The sequence below is a fragment of the Drosophila albomicans genome, chromosome 3 (assembly GCF_009650485.2).
Source record: "Drosophila albomicans strain 15112-1751.03 chromosome 3, ASM965048v2, whole genome shotgun sequence".
Classification (NCBI taxonomy): Eukaryota; Metazoa; Arthropoda; class Insecta; order Diptera; family Drosophilidae; genus Drosophila; species Drosophila albomicans.
This window is the reverse complement of record NC_047629.2, coordinates 44,080,219-44,105,392: the sequence shown is the minus strand read 5'-3', so window position 1 is coordinate 44,105,392 and position 25,174 is coordinate 44,080,219. Positions and strand designations below refer to the sequence as shown.

The following is a 25,174-nucleotide window of genomic DNA, read 5'->3' as shown; positions in this document are numbered from 1 at the left end:
CCAATATCTCTAAACTCTAATCATTTGTTGCACAGAAAACGAACGAAAACTGGATCCATTGCCAGAGGAAAAGATAATGCCAGCAACAACATCGACCACAACGACGCCAACTAATCCAACTAATCAACACAACAAGCAACGAGATCAGGAGTCGCATAAACCTGCGGACAAATACCAACGTGTCTATGCGGACTGGAAGCCATCGAGCACATTGGACAACACCGATGTGGTGGGCAACATTCAGGCAATTGCCGATGCTGCAACGAAGTCGCAACCACATCTGACCACCGCCGAGGAGCTGCGTCAATATCGCCGCCAGCGATCGCAGGAGCAGAGTCAAACTCCAGGTGTATTACATTCGATAGCCGAGGAGGATCGTCGCAAGTCCATCATACAGCTGCTGGGCGAAAACGACGGCAGCGCCGATTGCCTGAAGATCTATTTGCGACGTCCCACCCCCATGGACATGCTGCAGGAGCCGGTGAAGCCGACGGAGGCTGCGCCAAGTATGAACACAACATCGACGGCGCATGAGGATCCATTTGCCAGTCTGCTGGATCATCACAAGAGTCACAACGAGTCGCAGTATGCGTCCAAGGAGATCGATGCGGACAACATTGAGACACCGCCAGTGACGCGACGTGTGCTGGCCACGCCCAACACCACAGTGGTCACCGTCAGCATGACGGACAAGCCGAAGCATCTGCCGGAGGAGAAGAATACGACAGCGAGCACCGCAGTCTCGACTGTGGAGTCGGATGCACCAGGGCACTTCGACAGACACGCTTCCGCGCGGCGCACGCGACGTTACAAGCGACCCACGGACTACAGCAGCGGCAACGAGGAGCTGGCGCCATCCACCAACCAGGAGATCAAGCACTCAACGAGCGCCAATGAAATGCGAAGACTGCAAAAAGAAGAGCAGCAAAGGGAGCGGGAGGAGCAGGCGGACAAGGCTCGCAACATTACCAAGCTGGAGAAAGTGAGTCGTCACATTATCAACCAGGAAGATGTGCGCGAAGCCATACGCAATCTCAAGTCACCAACGGGCACACCCGAGCGTACCTGGAGTCCACCACGCGAGCTGACGCCCAGCAAGCTGAAGCTCAGTGTGAGCGGACATCACGAGCTCAACGATGAGGGCTTTGAGGAGACGCAGAGCCTGGTCTCCGATACGCCATCGCATGGCAAAGGCGAGAGCACAAACTCCTCTTGCAACGAGGCCAACGATGCGCCCTTGCAGCAACGTTCGCGTCCGCTGTCCAAGCAGAAGACAACGACCACCAGCATCATGGGCATGGGCATGGGCAGTCGCCTCTCGGATCGACTCCAGCCGCCGCGTCTCCGCGGCAGCTCCGCAAGTGCGGCACCAGGAAGCAGACACAATCCAATGCCAGCCACACAAACAGCATCCCAGGCATCAGCAGCAGCGAGCGCAGCAGCCAAGCGCAGCCTCTCGGCGAGTCGCCCGCTGCGCATGCCCAACGGCAGCCCGATGCTGGGTGCCACGCCCAACGGCAGCATCCGCTCCTCGTCGGGTGTGCGTCGCGATCCCAACTACGCGTTGAACGCACCCAAATCCCGCGACGTCGAACGCAGCAGCTCAAGGAACAGTTTACGCTCGTCGCGCTCCTCTATCAACAGTGGCGCCTCCACACAGACCGTGGTGCGTCGTCTGCCCTCAGTGCAGCGCACCGCCACCGTCTCCGTGGACTCCTCACCGAGTAAGCGACCGCTGGCAACACAGAATGCGCGTCCAGCCACAGCACGCGGCGTGCCCGCAAGTCGCAGTAGCAGCAGCGGCTCCAGTGTGGGTCCCAGTGTCATCTTGGTGCGCAGCAAGCTCACGCCTGGCCAGACGACGCGCACTGCTCAGGCAGCGGGACAACCGCTGGGCAACAACACCAGTTTCAAGGAGAATCAAAGCACGAGCACAACGGCGGCAACGGCTTCGGCATCCGCCTCACGACTGACAGCAGCGCGTAGTGCGGTGCTGGTAAAGAATGTGCTGAATCAGCAGGCGAAGACAAGCAGCAACAGCAACAGCAGCAGCAGTAATCCTCAGCAGCGCAATCCTCGGCAATCCGTCAGCAGCTTTATGCGTCCCACAGCCAGCAGTGTCACGAAGCGACAGAAATAAGTAAAATACAATAAAACACAATACTAGTTAGGGAAAGCTGAAAGGCACACGAGAGAGTACAGTATAATTATGTATTAAGGATTAAGAAGGACTCGTCCATGTTAACACAAGACACAAACGAGACAAAAACGAGGAACAAAGACAAGTTACAAAACGCAGACAAGCATCTACTCTAAGCCGTCCAAGTAAACGACATCAAAAGATTAACAAAATACAAACAAATGACAATTACAATTAAAATTAAAATTACAACAAAACGTTTCGAATTTCTAGGCAGGATTTTGCACAATAAACTCCACACACACACACACACGCACACAAACACGTAAACGCTCCAAGCGTATGTTATTTACCAAGTAGCCACTAGTTTAGTATGGGTCCAACCATGGGTCCGTTGATTCCCAGCACATTCCAAAGTAATAAAAGCCCCGTAAAACACCAAACAAAAACAAAACACACATCCAGAGAAACAGGTGCGCCCCGTCGTGGAGGACTCGTCACAAATGTGTTTCAAATGCGAAAGGTTTTTCAAAGCACTTTTCCATCAGTTTCCAAGGACCTCTTACATTCTAATTGTTAAGCATAAAGACAAATATCGTTGAAAATTCTTAATATATTTGAGCACAAAATACACATTTACAAAAAAAAAAAAAGATATTAAAGACAAAATACTAGACGTTAAACTATTCAACTCTAACTTAGGTCTTAGGAGAACACACAAAAAAAAATGAAAAAAAAAGTTACAATTGTCTTTTCCATATATTAACATTAACAATTAGCTTTAGACATTATTCGATTATACATGTGTAGGTTTTTTTATAGACAGCGCGTTATTTACAACTTGTGTAGTTAAAACAAAATGCAAATGAAAACCAAAATCATAAAACATTATTGTTAATTGATGAAAGTATACGTATTGATATTGATACTGAACAAAATGACAATTACAATTCTAAAAAAATAAAATACAAACAAAAAAGCAAGCTTTAAAAATGCATAATAAATAAAAATACAATAATAAAAAAAAAATCTTAAAATCTAATCGACTTTATAAAAGACTTTCTCTTTTACTTTCCCCTGGCAGTAGCTTAACAACTATCTAAAACTACCAGACTTGAAATCTCTGCTTGACTACTCTAGAGATTCGAGCAGCTCCTGTTGCAGCTGTTCCTGGTTCACAGCTGGATGTACATAGTTCTCCTTATCAAACCATTCCTCATGGTTCTCTAAATAACTGCAAGCAATGACAAAATTAATCAAAAAGGCATTAAAAATACAATTCAGCGACTTACTTTATGAATGAGTTTAAATGTTTTAGCAGATCTTCCAGCTTTTCATTGGATATGGGCGAAACATTCAGATATTCAGGCAACTTAACTGCAAGCAAATTAAACGATTAATAAGTGATGAAATGAATTGAAATTATGCTAGAAAACTTACCCAATAAACGCGCCAGATGCGGTGCGCCAAACATCATGGATTTCTCAGGCCGCGATTCTGCGGACAACAATCTCCAGTTGAAGGTCTCACAGAGAAAGCCGTACATTTCGAAAGGCAGCTTGTCGGCTGCCTTATAAGGTGAGTTGCGTTCATCGTAGGCGAGAGCCATGCTATTCTTGCCACTGTTATTCACAATGTACTCGAGGTATTTATCTCGCTGCTTTTTGTACTCAACGCCGCCAAAAACATGCTCATTCTCGTCATCGCCATTCACTATCGCACTCTGGGTAATCAGCTCCGCATCGGCATTGACATAGACAGCAGCGTTGTTCAACATGATGCTGCAGTTCTTTAGATTGTCATCGGTTAAATGTCTGTGTACGTAGTCTTTCTCCTCCTTATAGAGCAGGTGATCCTCAAGATGAAACTCGAAATAGATGCGCAATCCGTCAACAACTTCTTTCAGCATGCAAACACTACAAAATATGATTCGATTAGTTGCAATTAAGTTTGAATTAAAATTCTTGCTCACTTACATGGACATTACACGATCGTATTCACGCTCCATGCGCGCATTTCGGCTGGTCGTGACGCGACCCCGTGAACTGTCCTGTTTGATGCTAATCGCCAGCTCCACAGCGCGCTGCTTCACAAAGTTCTCCAGTATGGTCACGAGAGGCATGCGAGCGGGCAGCGCATGCTGTTTGCCCAGCATACAGACCATGTTGTAATCATACTCCATGTAACCGCGTAATCGTTCACTAATGCGCAGCATCACACGATCATCCTGATTGATAAACTTATCCTCATCCATCGTCATGTTGTTCGCTGACTCTTTCTGTGGCGTGCGCATGCTGAAAATCGACTTGCCACCTTTGCGACCACCGCCGCGTGCTGCTTTCCGTGTCTCCCTCATTCCGCTGGCATCTGCTGCACCTGCTGCTGCGCCGGTTTTGTCCGCTTTCCGACCACCGCTCGAATCGCGTGCTCGATTCCCACTGTTGTCTCGAGAGCGCGCGTTTTTATGTGAAAAATCCTGGGATATGTCCAGAGGATCACCAAGCGAGTCCTCGAGATTACCAGCACCACCTCGCGTCAATCGTTGCTTTTTACTTGCCGGCAAAGTGGGTGTCTTAGTGTCTTTATATGAGTAGCCGCCACTTCTGTAATTTGTAAACAAATCGTTACACATACACTTAAAGCTCACACAGACAGTGTCATTGTGTATACTCACTTTTGTAGCTGCGCGGCTTCTGCCAGTTCACGCTGAAGTTTGCGATTCTCTTCGTTGTCTTTTAAAAGACCGGAGGCGCGCACATTTCGATCCCAGCTTGAGCTCCAGCCTTGAAAATGAATTTTGTATTCAAAGTACGTGTAATTTGCCTCGTCTCTTTGCTCATACACGGCCAATACCTAGGATGAAAAACAGTTTTTCCGTGAGAAAAATCGAAGACGACCACCTCGTGTTTGGCACTTCTATTTGACGTTTCATACGTCTGTGTGTGTGCAATTTTGCGAGTGTGCTTGTGCATGGTTACCTTACTGACGTACAAAACCCTCGCCTTCGATTCGTCGGGTTCGTAGCACAGGACTCTTTCGCCCCGGTTGAAAAGCTGCACCTCGTTCTCTCTTGCCGTCATCACTTTTGTGTAAACACACTACTACTATTTATTATTAACTTATGCCTAAATAATTGTTATTTATAAATTGCACTCGTCGCGTCGCTCGCGATGTTGCTCTTTAGCCATTCACGCAAAAAGGCACTCACACCAGGGCTGGAAAATCGCATGAATTCATAAAAGTCGCTTAGTTCCATTTTGCTCAGTATCTATATTGCTAATCCACACAATAAAAGCGAAGATAACGGCAACTCAAGTTACAAATTTATTTATTAATTTTATAAGCTAATATTTATCAAAAATCATTTTATTATATTTTGCTTATAAATTCTATTGCTCTGCAAAAAATGTGTCCGTAAACTGTGAATGACACATTATGATTTCTTCGATTATCGATAAAAAATGTTGGCGCAAATTGAAAATACTTTCGTTGCTAAGGATGAAAAACCAAAACAAATAATTATCCCTTAATTACTACACTGCCCAAACGTTATATATTCTTTAGCTAGCAAATTAAGATATGGCAACTGCATTGACATCTAATTGGCTGCATGTGGACATTGGTGAAGAAACGCCACTCCTCCTCTCAACACTGTCAAGTTGCATGACTCTGAGCGACGTTCAATGCGATGGTTACATGCGTCTTTTGGCAGCCGACATTTCGCTGGAGGAGGATGACGAGCCCTCCGCTAAGCTAAAAGTGTTTCGTGGCCTCAAACTGAAGCAGGAGCAATCGCTGCCTGGCATTCCCACGGCCATTGAGAGTCTGTACATCGACGAAACCGAGCCCAAAACACCAGGTGAGTTAAAGAAACAATTTGATTAGCTTTCGTAATCTCACTCTTTTATTCTCTCCCAGTGATTGCCGTTGCCATTGCAGAGTCTGTGCTCTTCTACAGGCATATGAAGCCCTACTTTAAGTACACTGTGCCCGCCTTGGATGCCGAGGAATTGGAGCTGGAAGTTTGGCGAAAGCTTCCTGTGATGAAGGCAGAGACTCACGATGAACTGCTGCAGTTGCTCAAGGATGTGGATCATGCCAAACTGTCGCGCAAAACACAGCGACTGCTACAGCTTAGCGGGGAGGAGAGAGAAGTAGGATAATTATGTATAGAAGATTCCTCCGATTTCATTAAAATCCTTTTCTCTTTTAGTCCTTTATTGAGACACACAAGGACTCGCCTGTGGGTCGAGTTGGCAACATTGTGGCCATGTGCTGCTTGAAACGTGTCTCCAGCAGCCCCAATCCGCCCTCACATCTGGTGCTCGCCACAGACACAGGTCGCGTCTTTGTTCTGGAACCACAAGGCTTCAATCTGGTTTATCAGGCGCGCACTTGTAGCTATGAAACCGCTGTGCCCAGCCTGATATCTGTGCATGGCACCTATGAAACGGACTTTTGCATTGTGGTGGGCACACGCAATGGAGGCGTCTATCTACTCCGTAAGGCCAACAACGAGGGACAGGAGATTCTCAAGATGAGCACAGCATTAACGGGTCTGCTGCTATTGCCTGTGGATCAAACCATTGTGGTGACCACCATGGAACAACGGTACCTCTGCTACTCCAAGCGTGGCAAACTGCTCTATCAGGTGCAGCTGGAGGCTCAACCCGTCTGCATTCTGCCACTGATGCTGGCGCATCTGGGCCTCACTTTGGTGGCTGTGGCGCTTCAAGGCGGCGTCGTTAAATTCTTTCTACAACGTTATCTGGTCGATGAGTTTGTGCTGCCCGAGACAGTGGCCGCCATGCTTTACGGGCGGATGGGCATGGAGGATCATGTGCTGACATTGACTACGCAGTCGGGTGAAATGTTTATCAAGATATTGCGACGTGTGACACGATTTGAAACCGACGTCGTTGCAGCTGCAGCGGCAGCGAATAAAAGTGCAACAAAGTCGCAGCGCATTGCGGATGTATCCATACTGGACAAGCCCAAAAAGAGTTCCATATTCGTGGAGCAGGCAGCGCGAGAGAAGCTAAAGGCCAAAGGTGAGTAATGAATGCTGTATTAGTGTTTTATTTTAAATTATTTCAACTGTTTGCTTGCAGCAAGCTATGGCAGCTTTCAGGTGGAACTGTGGCGACTGCGTCACACAGCTGCGCGTGCCACCATCGATGCCATCAACTCCTCGGAGAGCACCATCTCTGGTGATCTCACCCATGCACCTGTCAAGCTCTCAGCCGAGGTCTGTGGCAGCGGACCCGCCTTTCGTCTCTATCTCACCGTCCAAAATCTGTCCACCTTTAAGATGGCCTCGAATTTGGTGGTGCTGCTGCATGCAGATCGACGACACTACACCATGTCGCAATCCATGGCCAGGTTGCCCAGTGTATTGCCCGGCATTCCGCTACGCGTTGACTTTGAGGTTATGGCTGTGCTGGATCCGCTGGACAAGTTGCCACCTGGCAGCCTGACACCCGACAATTCCCAGATTCGCGTCATGCTGTTGAAGACTGGACAGTCGAAGCCACTGATTGCTGCCGCAGTGGCTATGCCGCAATCTGAGGCGGCTTTTTAGTTTACACTCATTTGTTGTTGTTGGTAAGTTGCGTCATTTATTGCACACTTGTAAATGTTTTTAATTGCTTTTTTTTCTAAATTCTTTAGGCTGTATTTGGTTGCATATTTCTTGTAGATCGTAATGGAAGCTGCCTGAACGGTCTTTTCACGAACTTTACGCCTTGTACATGGCTTTTTTCTTTAGATCCCACATGCCTGGCTTATCAATGTTCACATTCCTGAGGGTAACCTGTTTGGAAAGTCCATATAACTCAAGATTTTCGGAATCCATGGGTTTCTTTGCGAAGCTTAAAAGGTTCTTAGTAGCGTCCTCATCTTGTAAAATCAATTTAGTTTTGTTTATATCCAATTATCATCTATTTAGAATTGGTATTCCTGAAATGATTTGATTTGCATATCGTAGCAGCTAAACCCTAAAAATAGTCAATGGGACTATCGCATTGTACTCGCCTCTAGTAGTATCGGAAATGCCCAATCCATACATTGATATTTTTTTTGGAAAACTTCCATAAAAGATAGGACCAAGACAGTAGTTACGATTTGTAAGATCAGCCAGCGATAACTTTCGAAGTTTTAATCACACAACCTTTGATTGAAGGGTGTTTTACCCAATTGCCATTAACTGGCAATGGCATTATGACGTGTCCGGCGACTGATTAATTAAGTCATCTAGTTGATTTGATAGTCAGGATTGACTTGCTATATTTCCGATATTCAATATATACAGCTAGGCGTAGTACAGTCATAAAATATTCATGTTAATCTTATCACCTAAGTGCATGGGCTGTTTATTCATATCTCTACAAAAAAAAAAAACGGTTTGTGTGTACATATTATATACAAACTGGATGATAGCTATAACTAATTTCTTTTTTGCCAAGTGCAAGTGCGCTGTGAGTTTCCCCTAAATCTGATAAGGCTCGTACGAGTTTTGTTTTACTTTTTGCCTTTCCTTCCGACCTACCCGCTCCCTCTCTACATAATCAATCATGACAATCACATATAGTTTGTGTTCGGAGTGACTGCATGATGAATCGGGGCAGTGGAGTAAGGGGAATGAGAAATACAAACAGTAAGAGTCTCCTGTTTGATAAGATTAACAAAAAAACAACGGGTGACTACAATGTTTGAGCCCATTATATATAGCTGGTGGGCGGTTTGAGGAGCCACAATTCGTTACCGTTCGCCAAACACAACAAACCACCAAAAACCAAATCAACATGCCGACCGTAAGTTGAAATTATTTAATTGTATTTCAACAAACTAGGATATGTGATAAGACTAACTTGAATGTTGCTCGATTGCAGTTTGAGGAAATCGTTGAGAAAGCCAAGGCCTTCAAAGAGACCATCACCAAGGAGGATATCCTGGAATTCTACGGCTACTACAAACAGGCCACCGTCGGTGATTGCAACATCGATGAGCCCGAGGATGCGGATGAGAAGGCCCGTTACCTGTCCTGGAAGAGCAAGGCCGGTCTGACCGCCGAGGATGCCAAGAACCACTACATCGAGGTCTACAAGGCGTACGTCGCCAAGCACCAATAAACGGTTTGCCTCTAATAATGCAGAGAGACAAATAATTGACACTACTTATCCTAAAATTGTCACTAATATCGTACTGTAGTAGTCGCTGTTGTTAAAAATGTATTTATTGTATTTTTATACTAAAGTTTAATAAACCCCTAAGCATTTAAATGTAAACTCCATTGTGTTTAATTTATATTATAATCATTTAGGAACTAAATATATCCAAATGGGATTACCTTAGTCTAGACAGGTAAAAGAAGTCGTAAAAGGATTCACACCCACAGGACTTTCATGTAAGGTGAATAACTTAATTCTCATTATTCTTATCTTATATATAGGTGCCATTCACTGCTTACAAAAACAGTTGACAAGTACGGTCTTAGACACATTTTTAATTTTGAAGGAAACTGTTAATATAAATCTCAACATTTTTCATTATAAAAACTTTGTCACATTCCCCAGCTATCATACAAAAAATATCGCCTGCAATTGGGTGATTGCGGAAATTAAAACTTATAATAGAGATTTAATCATCTGTAATGCAATTTAATAAAACACATACGCAAATATTCTTTAATCTAAATATTACAGTATATTAATAGATCTGCTAAAAATATTGGTTTTTATGGGAAAAAATAATCAAACACATACTTAAAGCTGAAAAATTCGCTAAGTTTAATCATCGACAAGTTATCAATTGAGATTATCGTTATATGGCTGAGAATAATTATAAATCAAATGACTTATTGGCGTCCCCGCACAATACATAGCAAGCAAATATGACTAATGTATATTGAACTTTGGAACATTCAACGCACGATACAAAATGTTTGTAGAAAATTATCTTATTGACGATATCGTAAAACTCTATGGAAATGTCTGACATCAGAAATGACGGACTTTATCTATAAACCAAAGCATAAATCATGTGTAAATAAAATTATACTGAAAACTGGAAAGATAATTACGTTTTTCATACAAACAGGAAGTCGAATATCGAGCATTAATCACGAATATAACACAATCGACCTATTTTTAGAAATGTTTACATTAAATAATAGTAGAAAATGTATTAGTTGTAAATTTTCCAGTACCTATAGAGTTAGTTGCTTAGTTGCTTTGGATGACAATAAATTGGGATATATTAAAATGAATGCCGCACTGTTGAGATTTTATTCACAAAGGGTAGCGGGTATCTCACAGTCGAGCAAACTCGACTGTAGCTTTCTTATTTTTTTTACTTAACCAGTGAACACTTGGAAAGATTAGTGGATCCACCAAGATAATCGAAGTCTACAAAAATTGATATCTTTTATTAAAGAGCAAATTGTATATATTATGTATGGTGAAGGCTTACTAGTTAATTAAATTGTTATAGCTTTTTTCCAATGCATAATTTGCTGCTAATAGGTAGGAGAAAAAGCGTTTAAACAAAATTTAAATAATACAAATAAGAAAAATTTCTGAAATGCAGCTCATTTCCATTCAGGTTTTATTATAGGCAATTCCAAAAGCAAAATACAAAGTATTTCCCCGAATCACAAAACAAAGATTAAAATAACATTATCATATTAGCAATTCTGATTACCATTTTATGATTATTACCGTGACAATAATTATCAAAGCAAATGGCAGTTTGCTTGCCCCTAAAAGTATGCAACATAAATTGAAATTATTTGTTCAAGCAACATGACTAATAATGATTCTCTCACGATTGAACTTTAGAGCGGTAGAAAATGTTTGTAGAATATTATCTTATTGACAATAAAGCAATACTCATTGGAATGGTCTGACATTGTGCTTTATCAATATTCTAAGACATATATGGAATGTATAGAAAAGATTGTACTAAGCCTTTGAAAGATAATTATGGTTTTCATACGAACAGAAGGTCTGCTAGATAATTAAATCAAATACTTGTGAATCGAATTACATTTTATAGTTTTCTGACCAACTGATACTTTAGAAAATTATAGTTAAATATTTGTAGATTATTTTATTTCTTAATAATTTTAATCATACGATATATTTAAAGAAATAAATAGTCTACAAATATTTGAGTATTATTTGGTAAACTATCAATTTACAAATCTTATTTTGAATTGTGTGTGTCTTATAAAACTTTTGAATTTCATTTGAGTCTATGTATGTTACAATATAGATTTAGAGGAATTAACTATATACATATATTTGTTTATTACAATAGAGTAAGTATAATAATATTATAGGCTTAAGTGCACGTCTCCAATTTTAATTTGCTGTAGATACATACAAATATATATATACATACATTTATTCTAAACTTTGAGGAATGAATAATAATGACATCACGCGCTAAAGTACACGTTATAGATTTTCATTCGCTAATATAAATTGCAATTTAAATCTATACCTATGATTTTTTTTTTGTTTGTCGACTAATCAACAGGTGTGAAACTGATAAGTGCAGTAATTTCTGGATTAAGCCCGCAAAGGAAGTTAAATCATTCACAATCCCAAGTATATTATTAGCTGCAACTGCGATTACTGCGTTTGCCGGTTGCCCTTCGCACCCATCACCCCGATAATAGTGATTAAATCCTAACCCATATCGGTAGAACACAAGAAGCACATCCAAGAGCATGCAATGCTGAAAGCTAACCGGGTCGTGAGTAAAGTGAGCAGCACACTCTGGAGCATGCAAGTGAACGCGGTGCGTGAGAATTCGGGAGAATATCAGAAAAGCTCTGCTTCTAGCGACTGGCGATAGTGGACGCTCCCAGTTGCTGTGAAGAGAGCTTTGACTCGCTCGCGATCGTGTGCGAAAAAAGACTTAAATTGAAAGTCCAAGCGAGACTCGGATTCAGACAGTGTCGAGTTCTGTGACCGCCCAGACAGCAAATCCCAGCGTAAGTGCAACGAATACGGATTTCGAGTCCGTAGTTTTCCGGGGAAATAAACGAAATTATTGAGAGTGGCGTGTTATCAGACAATCGATTAGCTAAAATATATTGTGTGTACTTGTTCATGTGACAAATAACAAATATCAGAAGCTCATTTAGATAAGGGCCCAAGTGTTATTATGGGGCCACATCATTTACCAATTTTGGGCACCACATTGGATTTCAAGTGGCTGCTGAGTATGATGAACACGTACATACGTGGACCACGCCCAAACGCCTTTTTTGGGTCGTCTGTTCATCGTCTGTTTTGGGGGAATTCGCGCTGACAAATCTAATTCAATTGAGACTCGCCCGCCACGCAATCTGCTAGATACATTTATTTGTATTTGCATTTGTATTTGTATCTCTTGTCGCGCGCGTTCGCATAATTTTTTCATTAATGAATTTCTATTTTTATTATGTTGTTGTATTTTGTTGCTGATGGTGAAAGTCAAGCTTACATGCTCAGTGGAGGAGCCGCCATAAATGGTGCGACCTCAAAACGATTTGCTGAATAATCATCGCCTGATGCTATGGCAAAGTTCAAGCGGTGGCCAGACAATTTGGCGTCAGATCATTTAAGCCCCATTAGCTTACGGTATTCTATACCACTTATTACTAAGAAACGGGTTTTTCTCTTTTTGGGACTAACAACTTCTTGTTTTATGTTATGTCATTAACCATATTTTAATCTCTCTCATTTTCTTGTTGCTTACAGATTAAAATCTAAAACAAAATGCCCCTCACCGAGGTAAGTGGCACTTGGTCGTAAAGCAACCACTTGATTCCTGATAGCCTCATATATGTAATGAGCTAGCAGCTATCAGCTTGACGAGCTTATCACCAGCAACCAGCATGTTAATCATGTTAATCTTGTTTCGCAGCAATTCAACGCCGCCGCCGAGAAGGTGAAGACGCTGACCAAGCGTCCCAGCGATGATGAGTTCCTCGAGCTCTACGCTCTCTTCAAGCAGGCCACCGTTGGCGACAACGAGACCAGCAAGCCTGGTCTCCTCGACCTGAAGGGCAAGGCCAAGTGGGAGGCATGGAACAAGCAGAAGGGTAAATCCACTGAGGCAGCACAGAAAGAATACATCGCCTTCGTTGAGGGTCTGGCTGCCAAGTACGCCTAAGATGACAAAGACCAAAGGAGACCTGAGCGCAGCTAATGCGATACTAAATTGATTTTAAACAATTACCGGAGAGACTATTTATATATGGTAGACACTATGATCTTTTTAAGTGTGTAATAAAAAATAACAAATTGTTTTTTAAAGCCAATGTTCCAATTGCCATTGCAACCTTTAGTCGACCATCTTCACATCACTTCACTTTGAGTTCGTTTCTATTTGTAATGATATTTGCAAGGCAAATACCAGATACATTCGTATAAGTATGTTTGGACTTCATATTCCGGTTCCAGATTACCCAACCAACGACAAACACAAATACAAATACAAATTCGAATGCGATTCGGAATCCGAGTGTAGATCGTGTTGCAACTCGTCGGTTGCGTTCTTTGGACGCTCGTCTGCTCATTAGCGATTAACTGTTAATCGCAAGCTGTTTGAAACACTTTCAGACAGACACACCTGCTTTTAGTTTGGCGAATAGTGACCTTGAGCTTTTTCAGCTCTAGATGATTGCAGTCATTCGATGTGACAAAGTTCTATCCGGCATTTCACTTAGCTTTTAACATACATATAAAATCCCTTAAAAAATATAATATACGGAAGTCAAAAATGACGATTTGAAAGTAACAGTACAGTAATTAAGTTTTGTAATCGCATGCTAAGTAGATGTTCAAATTTGACAAGCAAACATTGTCAGTAAGAGCTAATAAGTGTGAGAATAAATTGTGAATTTGTCTCCAAGCGTCATTTACAGATCGCAAGTTTTCTTTTGTGATATTTAATAAGCTGTAGCTTTTTATACCCGCTACCCATAGGGTAGAAGGGTATTATAACTTTGTGCCGGCAGGAAATGTATGTAACAGGTAGAAGGAGGCATCTCCGACCCTATAAAGTATATATATTCTTAATCAGCGTCAACAGCCGCGACGATATAGCCATGTCCGTCTGTCCGTCTGTGTGTCTGTGTGTCTGTGTGTCTGTGTGTCTGTCCGTCCGTCCGTATGAAACACTGGATCTCAGAGACTATAAGAGGTAGAGCTATAATTTTTTTTCGACAGCATTTGTTATGTTTGCACGCAGATCAAGTTTGTTTCAAATTTTTGCCACGCCCACTTCCGCCCCCGCAAATCAAAAAAATCTAATAACAAGCGTAATTTTAAAGCTAGAGTTTGGGATTTACAATAATTACTGTAGTAGTTATGATTCCTGAAAATTTGGTTGTGATCAGATAAAAATTGTGGAAGTTATTAAAGAAATATTTTTGTATGGGCAAAAACGCCTACTGACTAGGGGTCTGAGTTGCTTTGGCTGACAATCTGGTACATTGCGCCGTCTATGGTATATTTTGAATGATGTACTATATCGATATACCAAACATACCATACGGTATATTTTTTTAGTATTTTTTAGTATTTTCGGTATATTTTGAAAATGATACTGCAATATTTTGCCTTTATTAAAAATGGGTAGCGGGTATCTCACAGTCGAGCACACTCGACTGTAACTTTATTACTTGTTTAAATATTAAATTTTTCCAATTTCAATCGATACCAATTATTTTTTTTTTTTGGGAAATGGCTTCAATTCGTTTATAGTTGTATATTTTAATGTAATATTTAAATATTATAAAGGTAGGTAGATATTTACAGAACATTTTTTATTTGTAATATCTTCTTTACAAGTTACTAATCTTCCATCGATATCTGTAATATAGGAATATGGTATTTTCATCATAATCTTTTGCTTGTAGTAAAACTTATTATTTAATTAATAAAAAATAAACAAATAAACACCCCATTTATATATCCGGATTTTTATTTATTGATTACTTTTCCTTAAAATTCCCGAATTTCACGAAACAGTTTCATTTCATACAATTACAAGTTTCTTGCAACAGTTTTTATTTAATCTTCTCATCTGCTGCTCAAATGAATTTAAATTAAATAATCAAATTATCATTGCATGTAAACAAATTATATTTTTCAAAAAATAGTTTAGTTGACAACTCTGCTAAATGCCGGCAAATTCAAAACAAAGCGATGGCAACATTTCAAATGTTGCCAGCAACATGTTGCCACAGCGTTGTTGCAGCTGCTCAACAGGTGAGAGCAAAAGGCAATCAAGCGAAAAACAACAACAAAGCGCGCTGCGCTTTTTGTTTATGAATGAAAAGCGCATAAGCAAACTGTGATAAATGTGTGTGCACGAGCAAAAACCGACAGCAACAGCAACGACAACGGCAACGGCAGCAGCAGCAAGAACAACAACAATGCAAGCAACCGCACCAACAAGTTGCCAGCTTGCGATCATGGGCCAATCAAGAGAGCGCCACGGCAAGAGAGAGCGAGAGAGCGAAAGACAGCAAGAGAGCCAGTCGGTGAGAGAACCAGTCAGTCAGCCAAGCCAACAGTGAAAAGCGAACAGCAGGCAACAGGCAACTCACAACTCACAACTGGCAACTGGCAGCAGCAACAGTTCAGTCTACGTTTTGGCCTAAACGCGTTTGCTTGGAATTGGCCAGCGCGCATGAGCCGTCAGTTAGTCTGCCAGCGTTGCTTCCCCCGTCTCTCTCACTCTCGTACTCACTCACTCACTTTGTGTGCGCTGTGCAGTGTGCGTGTGTGTGTGTGCGTGTATGTGTGGCCTGTTAACAAAATGTGATTAGCAAAAATACAAAAGAAGAAACGAAGGCAGCAGCGAACAACAGCAAAAGAACAGACAACGCGAAAGTGTGTTAAAAATAACAAATAATACTTATACTCTCCTCGTACTATGCATACGAATAACAACAACAACAATACGAATACGAATTCGGTTTTACAGTTTCACAGTTTTGTTTAGTGTATGTATGTATGTGTGTGTTTTTTGCATAAATGCAAATGAAAGGCAAAAGTCCAATGCGCTGGCGCTGCAACAATAACATAATTAAATAAATCCAATACGTTAAAACCAATGCTGAATTTTGTGCAACGCCAGCGGCAGCAGCAGCAGCAACAGCAGCAATAATACTCATATTGAACTACACCCAAAAGACTACAACAACAACAACAACGGCGGCTGTGCGGCTGACTGACTTGGTCGACAGCTCACCAACAACAACAATAGCACCAGCAGCAACAACAACAACCACAGTCAAAGTCGTCGTCTACCTTTTTCGTGCCTTTTCAAGTGTTTTGCTATTGTTGTTGCTGTTGTTGTTATCCCCCGCTCAGCAGAGCATAGACAGGAGAGAGAGCAACAGACCGCGAGAGAGAGCCAGAGCTGAGTGCAGTTCCAGTTCCAATTCCAGTTCCATGCGCCGACCTCAGCTCAGCTGTGCCTGCAGCCCCCCACCTCCGCTTCCCCAGCCCAGCCTCTTATGCTCAAGCTCGTCGTATGCAATTTCGGTAAGTCAACGTTTAAGCGTTTACCGTTTTAAGCAACGCAGCTCAACTCAAATTGGAATACTACTCGACGATTTAGTAGACTTACCTGTGCTGCCTGCTGCCACTGCTTCTTCTTATTAGTTAGGTTTTGTTAGGATTGCCTGTCTTTGCCTGCCTTTTGCTTTCCTTTCCTTTTCTTTTCTTTTTTTGTGTATTTTTTTTATTTTTTTTGCTTATAATTATTTCGTTTGCGGCTCTTTTCATTAATAAGTTTCACGCGTCGCTCATTTTTCAACAAGTTATCGCCCCCGGCGTCCGCATGGTCATGTCTACCCCTCGTTGGTCTTGCGTTTTGGTTTGGCTTAGCTTGTGTCTGGCTCGGATTACCGTGTTGATGTTGTATTTACTTGTGTATATGCCGTGTATATGCACGTACATATGTATGTATGTATATGCCAGTACATCAGTCCATATATACATATTTATTGTATGTACATATGTCGCTCCACACCATGCCAAATGAGGCAGGGGATAACATAAATTCTCTTTTTATTCGTGCTTTTTTTTGGCTGTTTGCTAATATCTTCTTATTTGGGTTCTCACGCTGTGGTTTTATAAATTTGCCAAGCAATTTGTATGTGAGGAAGGTAAGCAAAATTAGGATCACTAATTGTATACATAGGCAGTTGCCTGAAGAAGCCAATAGATGGAGCTTCAGATTGAACTTTATTTAAAGGCTAGACTCTAGACTGAGATCAGCTAATTAAAAGTCATCTATTTCCTATATCAAAAAATATGCATATCTTTAATAAATTTTTTATTCTGATCGTTTCGTGCAAATATTTTATCTATTGTTAGAATTTGTGGATTTTGAATTGGTTTATTAAAATTTATGTCTGCATATTAATGAATACTATGCTTTTTCCTCTGATCATAATTCACACGTACCAAATACAAATTTCTCTACATTCACACATGTATAACAATCATAAACAATCGTAAAAGCATTTCTAATCAACAGAATCAATGGCATAATAACAATAATATTCGATAGCTTATCATTAGATTTAACTTCCAGGCAGTATTTCTCGAATGTTTTATATTAGAATTATCGAGAAAGAGAAATGTGTGTGCTAATTAATTATCACAAATTTGATAGAGAAGCATTAGCAATCTACCAACATTTTAAAATTAATGATTAAATGCAATTCTTCTCTAGTTTTCTTACAATTAATAGAAATGAGAAAAGCGACAATTCTCAAAAACTAGAATAGAATATTTATTCAAAATAGAGATTAACAACATAAAAGTAAATTAATTTTTAATGAATAATAATAAAATGCATTTGACGTTTATATTGTTTATTTCTTTATTTCAAAAATAACTTCTATGATAATATAAATCTCAAGTACTTTTTATGGTCTTTTAAATAATCATTATTAGTTATGTATGTTAATTAAAAGCTCTATCTACAAGTATTTTGATAACTAATAATAAATGTTTAAGTAGCCTGTTGTCGAATTGGGTTAGTTGCCAGGCAAGAATTGGCCCAGTCTTTGCTCAAGCTATCCAGAACAATCTATTACTTCAACTCGGAACTCGTTGATCCGACAATGACAGTCGCAGACTCAGTTGCAATCGCAGTCTCTGGGCATGCGTAGGGTAACTTAACCATAACTATAGCCATAAAGCAAAGCCAGACTCGAAACTAGTTTGTAGCAGACACAACACAACACACAATATTTCTATGTGTGTGTGTGTGTGTCTAACTAAAGCTAAGACTAAAGCCAAAACTGTGACTACAACTAGGAGTATGAGTATGAGTGCGAATATGAATATGTCTGCGTCTCATGTCTCGAGTTGTGAGTCGTGTCTTGTGTCTTGTGTCTCTGTTGCAACTTGCAACCTGGACCAGGCTCTCGACACTTGACGCTCGTCTAAGGCCAGGTATTTGCAGCAACAACAACGATAGCAAGATGTGGGGAATAACTGTTTGAGGAATGCACAAACAAGAACAAAACACTTGCAAACTGAAATCGGCATTACTTGTTCTCATATTGGCAATTCCAATGGCACAATTGCAATTGCGTATACGCCCCGTATTTGTTATGATAGGTTATGTGAGTTGGCCCAGACTGTGCCAGCAAATGATCGTATATCAATGCCAGTTGCAAGTTGCAATTTGCCAGTTGCTAGTTGCCACTTCACTGACTTGAGAGAGATTGATCTTCAAGTTGGCAGCGCTTCATTGAGTCATCTGATTTGCATTTAATTAAACCCAAAACAACTGAAACTGGTTGCCCAGCGTTGAACTCTGTCATTTTGGCCAAAAAAAAAAAAAAAAAAAAAACCGAAAACAAAAACACAAATCGAACTAAGAATTATTGCCAGAGTTGATCTGCTGTTGTGTCTAAACTAAACTTCCAACTGAGCCAACACACAATTCAATCGCTCTCTCGCTCTCCTTCTCTCTTGCTCTAACTCTACGTGAGTGTGTGTGTGCGTGTTTGTATTTGTGTTTGTAACCTGCCGCACCGGTTTCGGTTTATGTTTTAGCCAACGCCATCATCATGATCATCATCATCATCGTGACGATCATCATCATCCATTACTTATACGTGTATTTCTATTTCTCTTTTAATTTTCTCTCGTTGCTGCTGCGACTTGTTGCTGCTGCCTCTTTATTTATTTTTTAACCAGTTTCTTTGCTTTGCTGCAACCTGAGCGCGAATGAGCCATAAATAACAACAACAAGCAAAGTGCTGCTGCTGTTGTTGTTGTTGCTTTGTGGCGACTGCGGCTGTCCCGGTTTCCAGGAAGCAAATGTCCGTCCCCATTGTCGTTGTCTGCGTCTGCAATTCGCGTGCAGAGCCGCTGCCCCGCTTCTCCGCCGCCCCGTTGCCCCTTCAGGCGCTGGCATTATGCAACTTTTGGTTTTGTTGTTTTCGAACAAAAATTTAATAATCCACAACGCGTTGGCGTCGCTTCCTTGATGTGGCCACAACAGTCAAACAGACAGACAAACAGTCTATAGAGACAGCAACAGCTGAAGATAGAGACAGAGACACAGAAAGAGAAAGACAGCGGCAAGTTGCGCCCACAAAGCAAATTCCATTGTCGTCTTAGCCAAGCGACTTAACACTTAATCCCCGTTGCACTGTGGAATTCTGCGCATCTAATCAAAATCTAACTACAAGTACTTACAATCCCCCTCAACCCTCTCCCCCTCCTCAACATTGGTTGCTTTTGGCCAATGTGCAAAGTGCATTCCACACTGCATGAAGAGAAGCATTCGCTGGCTCAAGTTGAACGCTGACAGGTCTGTGATATCAGAGCAAACACAATTGCCATGTGTTTATTTGCACCGAGCAGCGAGTTTAAGGTGCCCGTTGCTTCCCTCTCCCCACTCCCTGACTTCCTCTCCCTTCAGTAACCAGGGGAATCCCCAGAGAGCGAGAAAGAGAGTCGCAGAAAACAGAAAACAGAAAACGACGCGCATTTTCATTACCTTCTGCGGCACATTATTATTGCAATGTGCCAAATCTGCCGAATCAGTTGAATATACAAAAGTGTACAATACAATACTCGCAAACATACATACTTATATAGATGGTTTACCGTTAACCTTGACCAACAGCGACGCCAGATCGACTGCAAAGATACTGAACACAGTAATTTGTTTTTTGGTGTTTGTGAATCGCTTTTAAAGGTCAGTTACGATAACAACTTACATACCAGTTGATACCACTGATATCATATTTACGGTGTCCGTCTCCGGCTCTATAAAGTGGGTGGCAGACAGTCTTATCAGCGGCACTTTGCTGTCTTTATAGTCCAGCGCCGGTTTAGATATCGAGTGCTGAGGCACTTTTGCTTCACAAGTGCAACAAGTAACATATTTTGTGGCTATTTATACAATGCCACAGGCCAGACACAAGTGCATCTCTCCACATCCAGCCAGACTGCTGCCTGACTGATATATAGTCTGACACGAGACGAGACGGGGAAGAGAGAGAGGGAGAGCGACAGTTGAGTGAAAACGTTATTGCAGCAAATATTTAGTCAAGTGGAGAGCAGAGCGAAATGCTTAGGGCTAGTTGTGCCCAGTGTAGATCTCCGACTTTCCCCGATTCCCCGACTTCTCCGATTGTTCTGCCCTATGGCGAGATAAGATAAAGAAAGGCAAAGGCGCCAGCAGCCGCCGCCTGACAGCAGCCTGGCAACTTGCCAATGACACTGAAAATGCAAATGCGTCGCAAATTGCATTGCGTCTCCAAGTGCTTCAAAGTTGCAAGAAGTTCCCAGTGCCCGAATAATGTCCGAAAAATAAAACCGCTTTGTTTTCATTGTGCTTGCAGCTGCCCAAGGAGATGATTGACTAGACTAGAGCGATGCACGAACTGTTTACGAAAGTGCTCGCCAAGCGCGATTTATCCCGTGCCGGAGATTTGTTCTCCGTTCCCGATGCGGACATTGTCAACGACATCACCGAGGTGGTAAGTCTAGTTAACACTCCAGCAAAGCTACTAAGATAGTAATCATAAAAACTTTTACTTTGCTTAGTTGTCGGAAATCAATCCCATTATCTCGCATGCGGATTACGTGAAGAACAACAATGATCAGAGCGTTGTGGAGATTTGCGTCACTCGTGTGCTTTCGTGCATACGCGAAACACGCAGCGCGGAGCGTTATTGTGCCGCTCTTGTGGATCTGCTAAAGACCTGTCTGCTCTGGAATCTGCAGCCAGTGGCAACCACCAAGGAGGAGCCGCCACATGCCAAGATTGCTGCCGACATCATCTCTAGCATATTTCTGGTAAGTCCGCTGCATTCCCTTGCCAATTTCATGGCTAATCCTCACTCTCATTGCAGAACTATGATAAGAAGGAACTCATGAAGATTGCGCTGCCCATTGCGGTGCAGTTTCTGCCCAAGGGCAATAAGGAGCTCTCCCGCAATCTCGCCAGCTATCTTTCGCTGGCCGCCATCGATTATGCCTATCTCTTGATTGACATCATGGATCCCATCATGGATTCCATACTTGCAGGCAATTATGGACTGTTGCGTGTACTTTCCCAGGTCTATGAGGTTTCCCCCGAGACCGTAACGCCCCATGCTCCACTCCTCATTCCGCTGCTGCCGCAATGTGATGCCCAGGAACGCATGGCCGTCTTTCAGCTGTATCTGCTCATTGTGCAGAAGTCACCAGCTGTGCTGGAGTCTTGTGTACCTCAACTTTGTGGCTTTCTGCAGGACAGCGACACCTCCAACATCACCATGCAGATACTGCTTAAGCTGGCGCAGCACTCGCCACACCTGCTCGTCGATCACTTCGAGCAGCTGCGCCTAGCTGCGAAAACCAATCCGAGTACGGTCACACTGTGCGCCCAAATCCTCACCACCTCGGGCATTGGCAGCAAGGAGACCGCACAGCAAGCCCTTGACTTTGTGCTGGAACATCTGCCCGCTCAGGCGCTGTTGCAACAGGAGGCGACGCGTCTGTGCTCCGCTTATCCCGTGCTGTTCACCGACAAGGTGCTCGCCTGTGTGCGCCAGAAGAACGCAGCGCTCAGCTCGCAGCACGATGTGGGCAACAAGACGTCGGGTGGCGTCACCATCGTTAGTCTGAACAGCTCCAGTCCGAGTCCGCCCATGAAGCCAGCTCCCTCAACCAGCAACATGCTGCAGACGCCGCTTGGCAATGCCACGCCCACTGCCATAGCGACGCCTACACCCACGCCAACACCACTGTCTACATCCACGCCCCTTGCACCGCCTGCTGCGCCAACGCCAGTGCCGCAGCCTGTCATCGCTCAGGTGGCCACGCCCACGCCTCCACACACGGGTTACACACGACGTGTGAAGCTCGGTGATTCTCGCAGCACGGGCCGTTTGCATCCGGCGAGCAATACGCACCGCAGCGTGACCCGCTTGAATGTGGCCAGCGGCTCGGTGGGCGGACTGCACAAGAGCATGACGCGTCTGAGCAATTCACAACTGAATCAACAGGCTGCTGGCGGCAGTTCCAATGGCAATGTTGTGGTGCAAACGGGCGCCACGCCCAAGACGCCCACCACACCGAATAATCCGCCAGTGACGCCGGTGCCGCCGCTGAGCAACGATGTGATTATCACGGGACACAATAAGCATGGCATACCGGTCACTTCAGGTGGCGTTACGGTGACCACATCGCCATCAAAAGTGCGTCCCCATTCGCAAGGTCCCTCAACGCTGCTCAATTCGAGCACAGTGTTGATGAAGTACAGCACCGATGCACTGAACCAGTCGGTGGGCTCCATTTCCATACCACAAACGGGAGCAGGAACATCAGTAGGAACGGGAACAGGAGCAGGAGCTGCACAGAACGCCGTCTCCGTACATCATGCATCGCCAGCAATGCCTCAATGCTCCAGCAATGGCAATGCCAAGTCCGTCATGAAGCTGCCAGTCAATGGCAATGTAAGACAGTTCAAGTGGGTTTATTCTATTCATTTACTAATTGAGTTTACTTTCTTATAGAGCGAGGTGATCGTCTCGGGTCCCACGACCACCACGAATGTAGCGCCTCGTCGCAGTGATAACACCAGTCGCACTTTACTCAATGCCAACAACGTCATGGATCAGCGCATGAGCACCTTTGAGCCATATCAGATCATGCGCGATCCCGTCCAACAGTTTTGCGAGAAGAACTTTGTCTCCATCAAGTCGTATATGGATGAGGTCTCACAGCACTTGCCACCGCCCACCAGGTGCAGCATTGAGGGTAAGTTTCTTTTTATAAGGAATTTGTTTTCCCGTCTGTTATTATTAACTCGGTCTCAGAGTATATAGGAGTTAGGGGTATGGAATTCAGCGACAATATTTCCAATATTTCGACTTAGATCTTCCTTGACTATAAATTTAAGTTAAAGTTCTTTTGGTCAAATTTTATTCTTTTTCGCATTAGCTTCGTTTGCAGCTTTCTTACTTGTGAATTTCCTTTCTAACTCTCTTTCGCTTCACTTCACTCCATCACTATACACACCTATACATTATACACCTACACCCACACACCTGCACACATCACACACAGTTTCCAATGAATTCGCAGAACGTCGCAAGAAAGTGGCTAAACTGCATTTTGCATGCCAGATACGTGGACCGCATTGCCTCTACTCGAAGACCTGCTTCACTATGCGCACACGCAACCCCAAGACCTGGATACACATGATCTTTCTCGACTTTCAAGTGCGGCATTTTGTAAGTTACGACTCCCTTTCCTCCTCTATTAAAAACTAATACAAGTTATGCTTCACAGGTCAAGGAGAAATGTGTGCTTAGCACACGTGAGCCGGGTATCAGCAATCTGAAGAACATCTGGCAGATACTCAAGTGCGAGAATCGCAGCTTCACCGAACTGGTCACCAGTCAGTTTCCCCAGGTCAAGGTATGCAACACTCCTCTATCCGTTCGCTTCAACTTTATAATTGTTATTATGTTCTTAGGACCGCGAGATACTTGTGAATGAACTGCGTCACTCGGGCTTTCTCGATGTGTTCGAGGTGTCCAAGACGAACAAGTCGAATCCTAACTGCAATGAGCTGGAGTATCAATGGGGCTGCTTTCTGTGCAATCATCCGGACAAAGCGGTTGGCTTCCTCAATGGCAGCAATCAGCCCATGATCGAGGGCCAGCTCAAGGAAAAGAAGGGCAAGTGGCGACTCTTTAGGCGCTGGCGCACACGCTACTTTACGCTCTCCGGCGCCCATCTGTCCTGCAAAGGATCGGTAAGTCGAAATATATATACTTTTTCTTTTACAACTTCAGGCATTTCCTTCGCAATTTTAGAGCGGCGGCGAGAGCATCGATGTGAATCAAATACGTTCCGTTAAAGTGTCGCGTGGGGCTCGTAATATACCCAAGGCTTTTGAGATCTTCACTGCGGATCAGACACTAATACTCAAGCCCAAGGACGGCAAGAATGCTGAGGAGTGGGTGCAGTGCCTCAGCATTGTGGTGGCCCATTCGCAGGCTCGCGACAATCCCACAGTCAAGACAAATAGTTTGCCCGCCCGCAGCATTGGCAACAGCAAACCTTCCTTCTAGCAGCAACAAGACAAGACAGAACCTGAACCTACATTGTGAGATTATTTGTAATTGTAAAGACCACGAACACACAAAACAAAAAGACACCAGCGGCGGCCGCAAGAGACATTCATAGCTGTCCATATCTACTTATACACGAATACATGTTATATACATACATATATTATACATATACATAGACATATACTATATAATCGTATTTATGCATATATAGTATGCCCCCATACTTATAGACTTACCAACGTTTCAAGGAATTTTTCAAAAGTTTTGCGAAATTGTTTTTTTCTACGTTAGTTGATTTTTTTACATTTAGTTTATGCCTATTTATTTATACGTGTATTATACAAACAACTTGCTATCAAATCAAAATATCATTTGTTTTCATTCATTCATATATATATATATGGGTAAATATATAT

General features: G+C 42.8%; 6 protein-coding genes across 7 annotated transcripts in view; 5 read left to right on the top strand and 1 right to left on the bottom strand.

The window, feature by feature from the left end:
- LOC117567093 (formin-J) overlaps positions 1–2,748 on the top strand; it is a 45,703-nt gene extending 42,955 nt beyond the window's left edge. The window contains exon 12 of the mRNA XM_034246873.2: positions 36–2,748. Coding sequence (XP_034102764.1) covers positions 36–2,140 — 2,105 coding nt within the window. The 3' untranslated portion in view covers positions 2,141–2,748. The remainder of the gene's footprint in view (positions 1–35) is intronic.
- Positions 2,734–5,441, bottom strand: LOC117567095 (protein male-specific lethal-3). Its single transcript, XM_034246875.2, has 6 exons — positions 5,119–5,441; positions 4,815–4,993; positions 4,117–4,743; positions 3,581–4,056; positions 3,433–3,517; positions 2,734–3,374 (listed from the first exon to the last, which is right to left on the bottom strand). The coding sequence occupies exons 1-6, from the start codon at positions 5,218–5,220 to the stop codon at positions 3,272–3,274; spliced, it is 1,572 nt and encodes a 523-aa protein (XP_034102766.1). The 5' UTR covers positions 5,221–5,441; the 3' UTR covers positions 2,734–3,271.
- Positions 5,151–8,134, top strand: LOC117567094 (Bardet-Biedl syndrome 1 protein homolog). Its single transcript, XM_034246874.2, has 6 exons — positions 5,151–5,229; positions 5,705–5,999; positions 6,059–6,294; positions 6,354–7,191; positions 7,252–7,744; positions 7,811–8,134. The coding sequence occupies exons 2-5, from the start codon at positions 5,720–5,722 to the stop codon at positions 7,719–7,721; spliced, it is 1,824 nt and encodes a 607-aa protein (XP_034102765.1). The 5' UTR covers positions 5,151–5,229; positions 5,705–5,719; the 3' UTR covers positions 7,722–7,744; positions 7,811–8,134.
- A 707-nt stretch (positions 8,135–8,841) lies between these two features.
- On the top strand, positions 8,842–9,426 carry LOC117567097 (acyl-CoA-binding protein). The gene is made up of 2 exons (XM_034246876.2): positions 8,842–8,952; positions 9,031–9,426. The coding sequence occupies exons 1-2, from the start codon at positions 8,944–8,946 to the stop codon at positions 9,268–9,270; spliced, it is 249 nt and encodes an 82-aa protein (XP_034102767.1). The 5' UTR covers positions 8,842–8,943; the 3' UTR covers positions 9,271–9,426.
- A 2,636-nt stretch (positions 9,427–12,062) lies between these two features.
- On the top strand, positions 12,063–13,882 carry LOC117571088 (acyl-CoA-binding protein homolog). Its single transcript, XM_034253072.2, has 3 exons — positions 12,063–12,140; positions 12,892–12,924; positions 13,058–13,882. The coding sequence occupies exons 2-3, from the start codon at positions 12,910–12,912 to the stop codon at positions 13,304–13,306; spliced, it is 264 nt and encodes an 87-aa protein (XP_034108963.1). The 5' UTR covers positions 12,063–12,140; positions 12,892–12,909; the 3' UTR covers positions 13,307–13,882.
- Positions 13,883–15,779: 1,897 nt separating this feature from the next.
- Positions 15,780–25,096, top strand: LOC117572288 (protein melted). Of its 2 annotated transcripts, none has more exons than XM_034254998.2 (9): positions 15,780–16,692; positions 21,030–21,167; positions 21,235–21,486; positions 21,543–23,129; positions 23,190–23,433; positions 23,761–23,909; positions 23,968–24,096; positions 24,155–24,436; positions 24,498–25,096. In XM_034254998.2, exons 2-9 carry the CDS (start codon positions 21,063–21,065, stop codon positions 24,753–24,755), a joined length of 3,006 nt encoding a protein of 1,001 aa, XP_034110889.1. In that variant the 5' UTR covers positions 15,780–16,692; positions 21,030–21,062; the 3' UTR covers positions 24,756–25,096. The 2 variants fall into 2 exon arrangements, with proteins under 2 accessions (XP_034110889.1, XP_034110887.1); XM_034254996.2 differs by having other exon boundaries at positions 23,743–23,909.
- Positions 25,097–25,174: the final 78 nt, after the last annotated feature.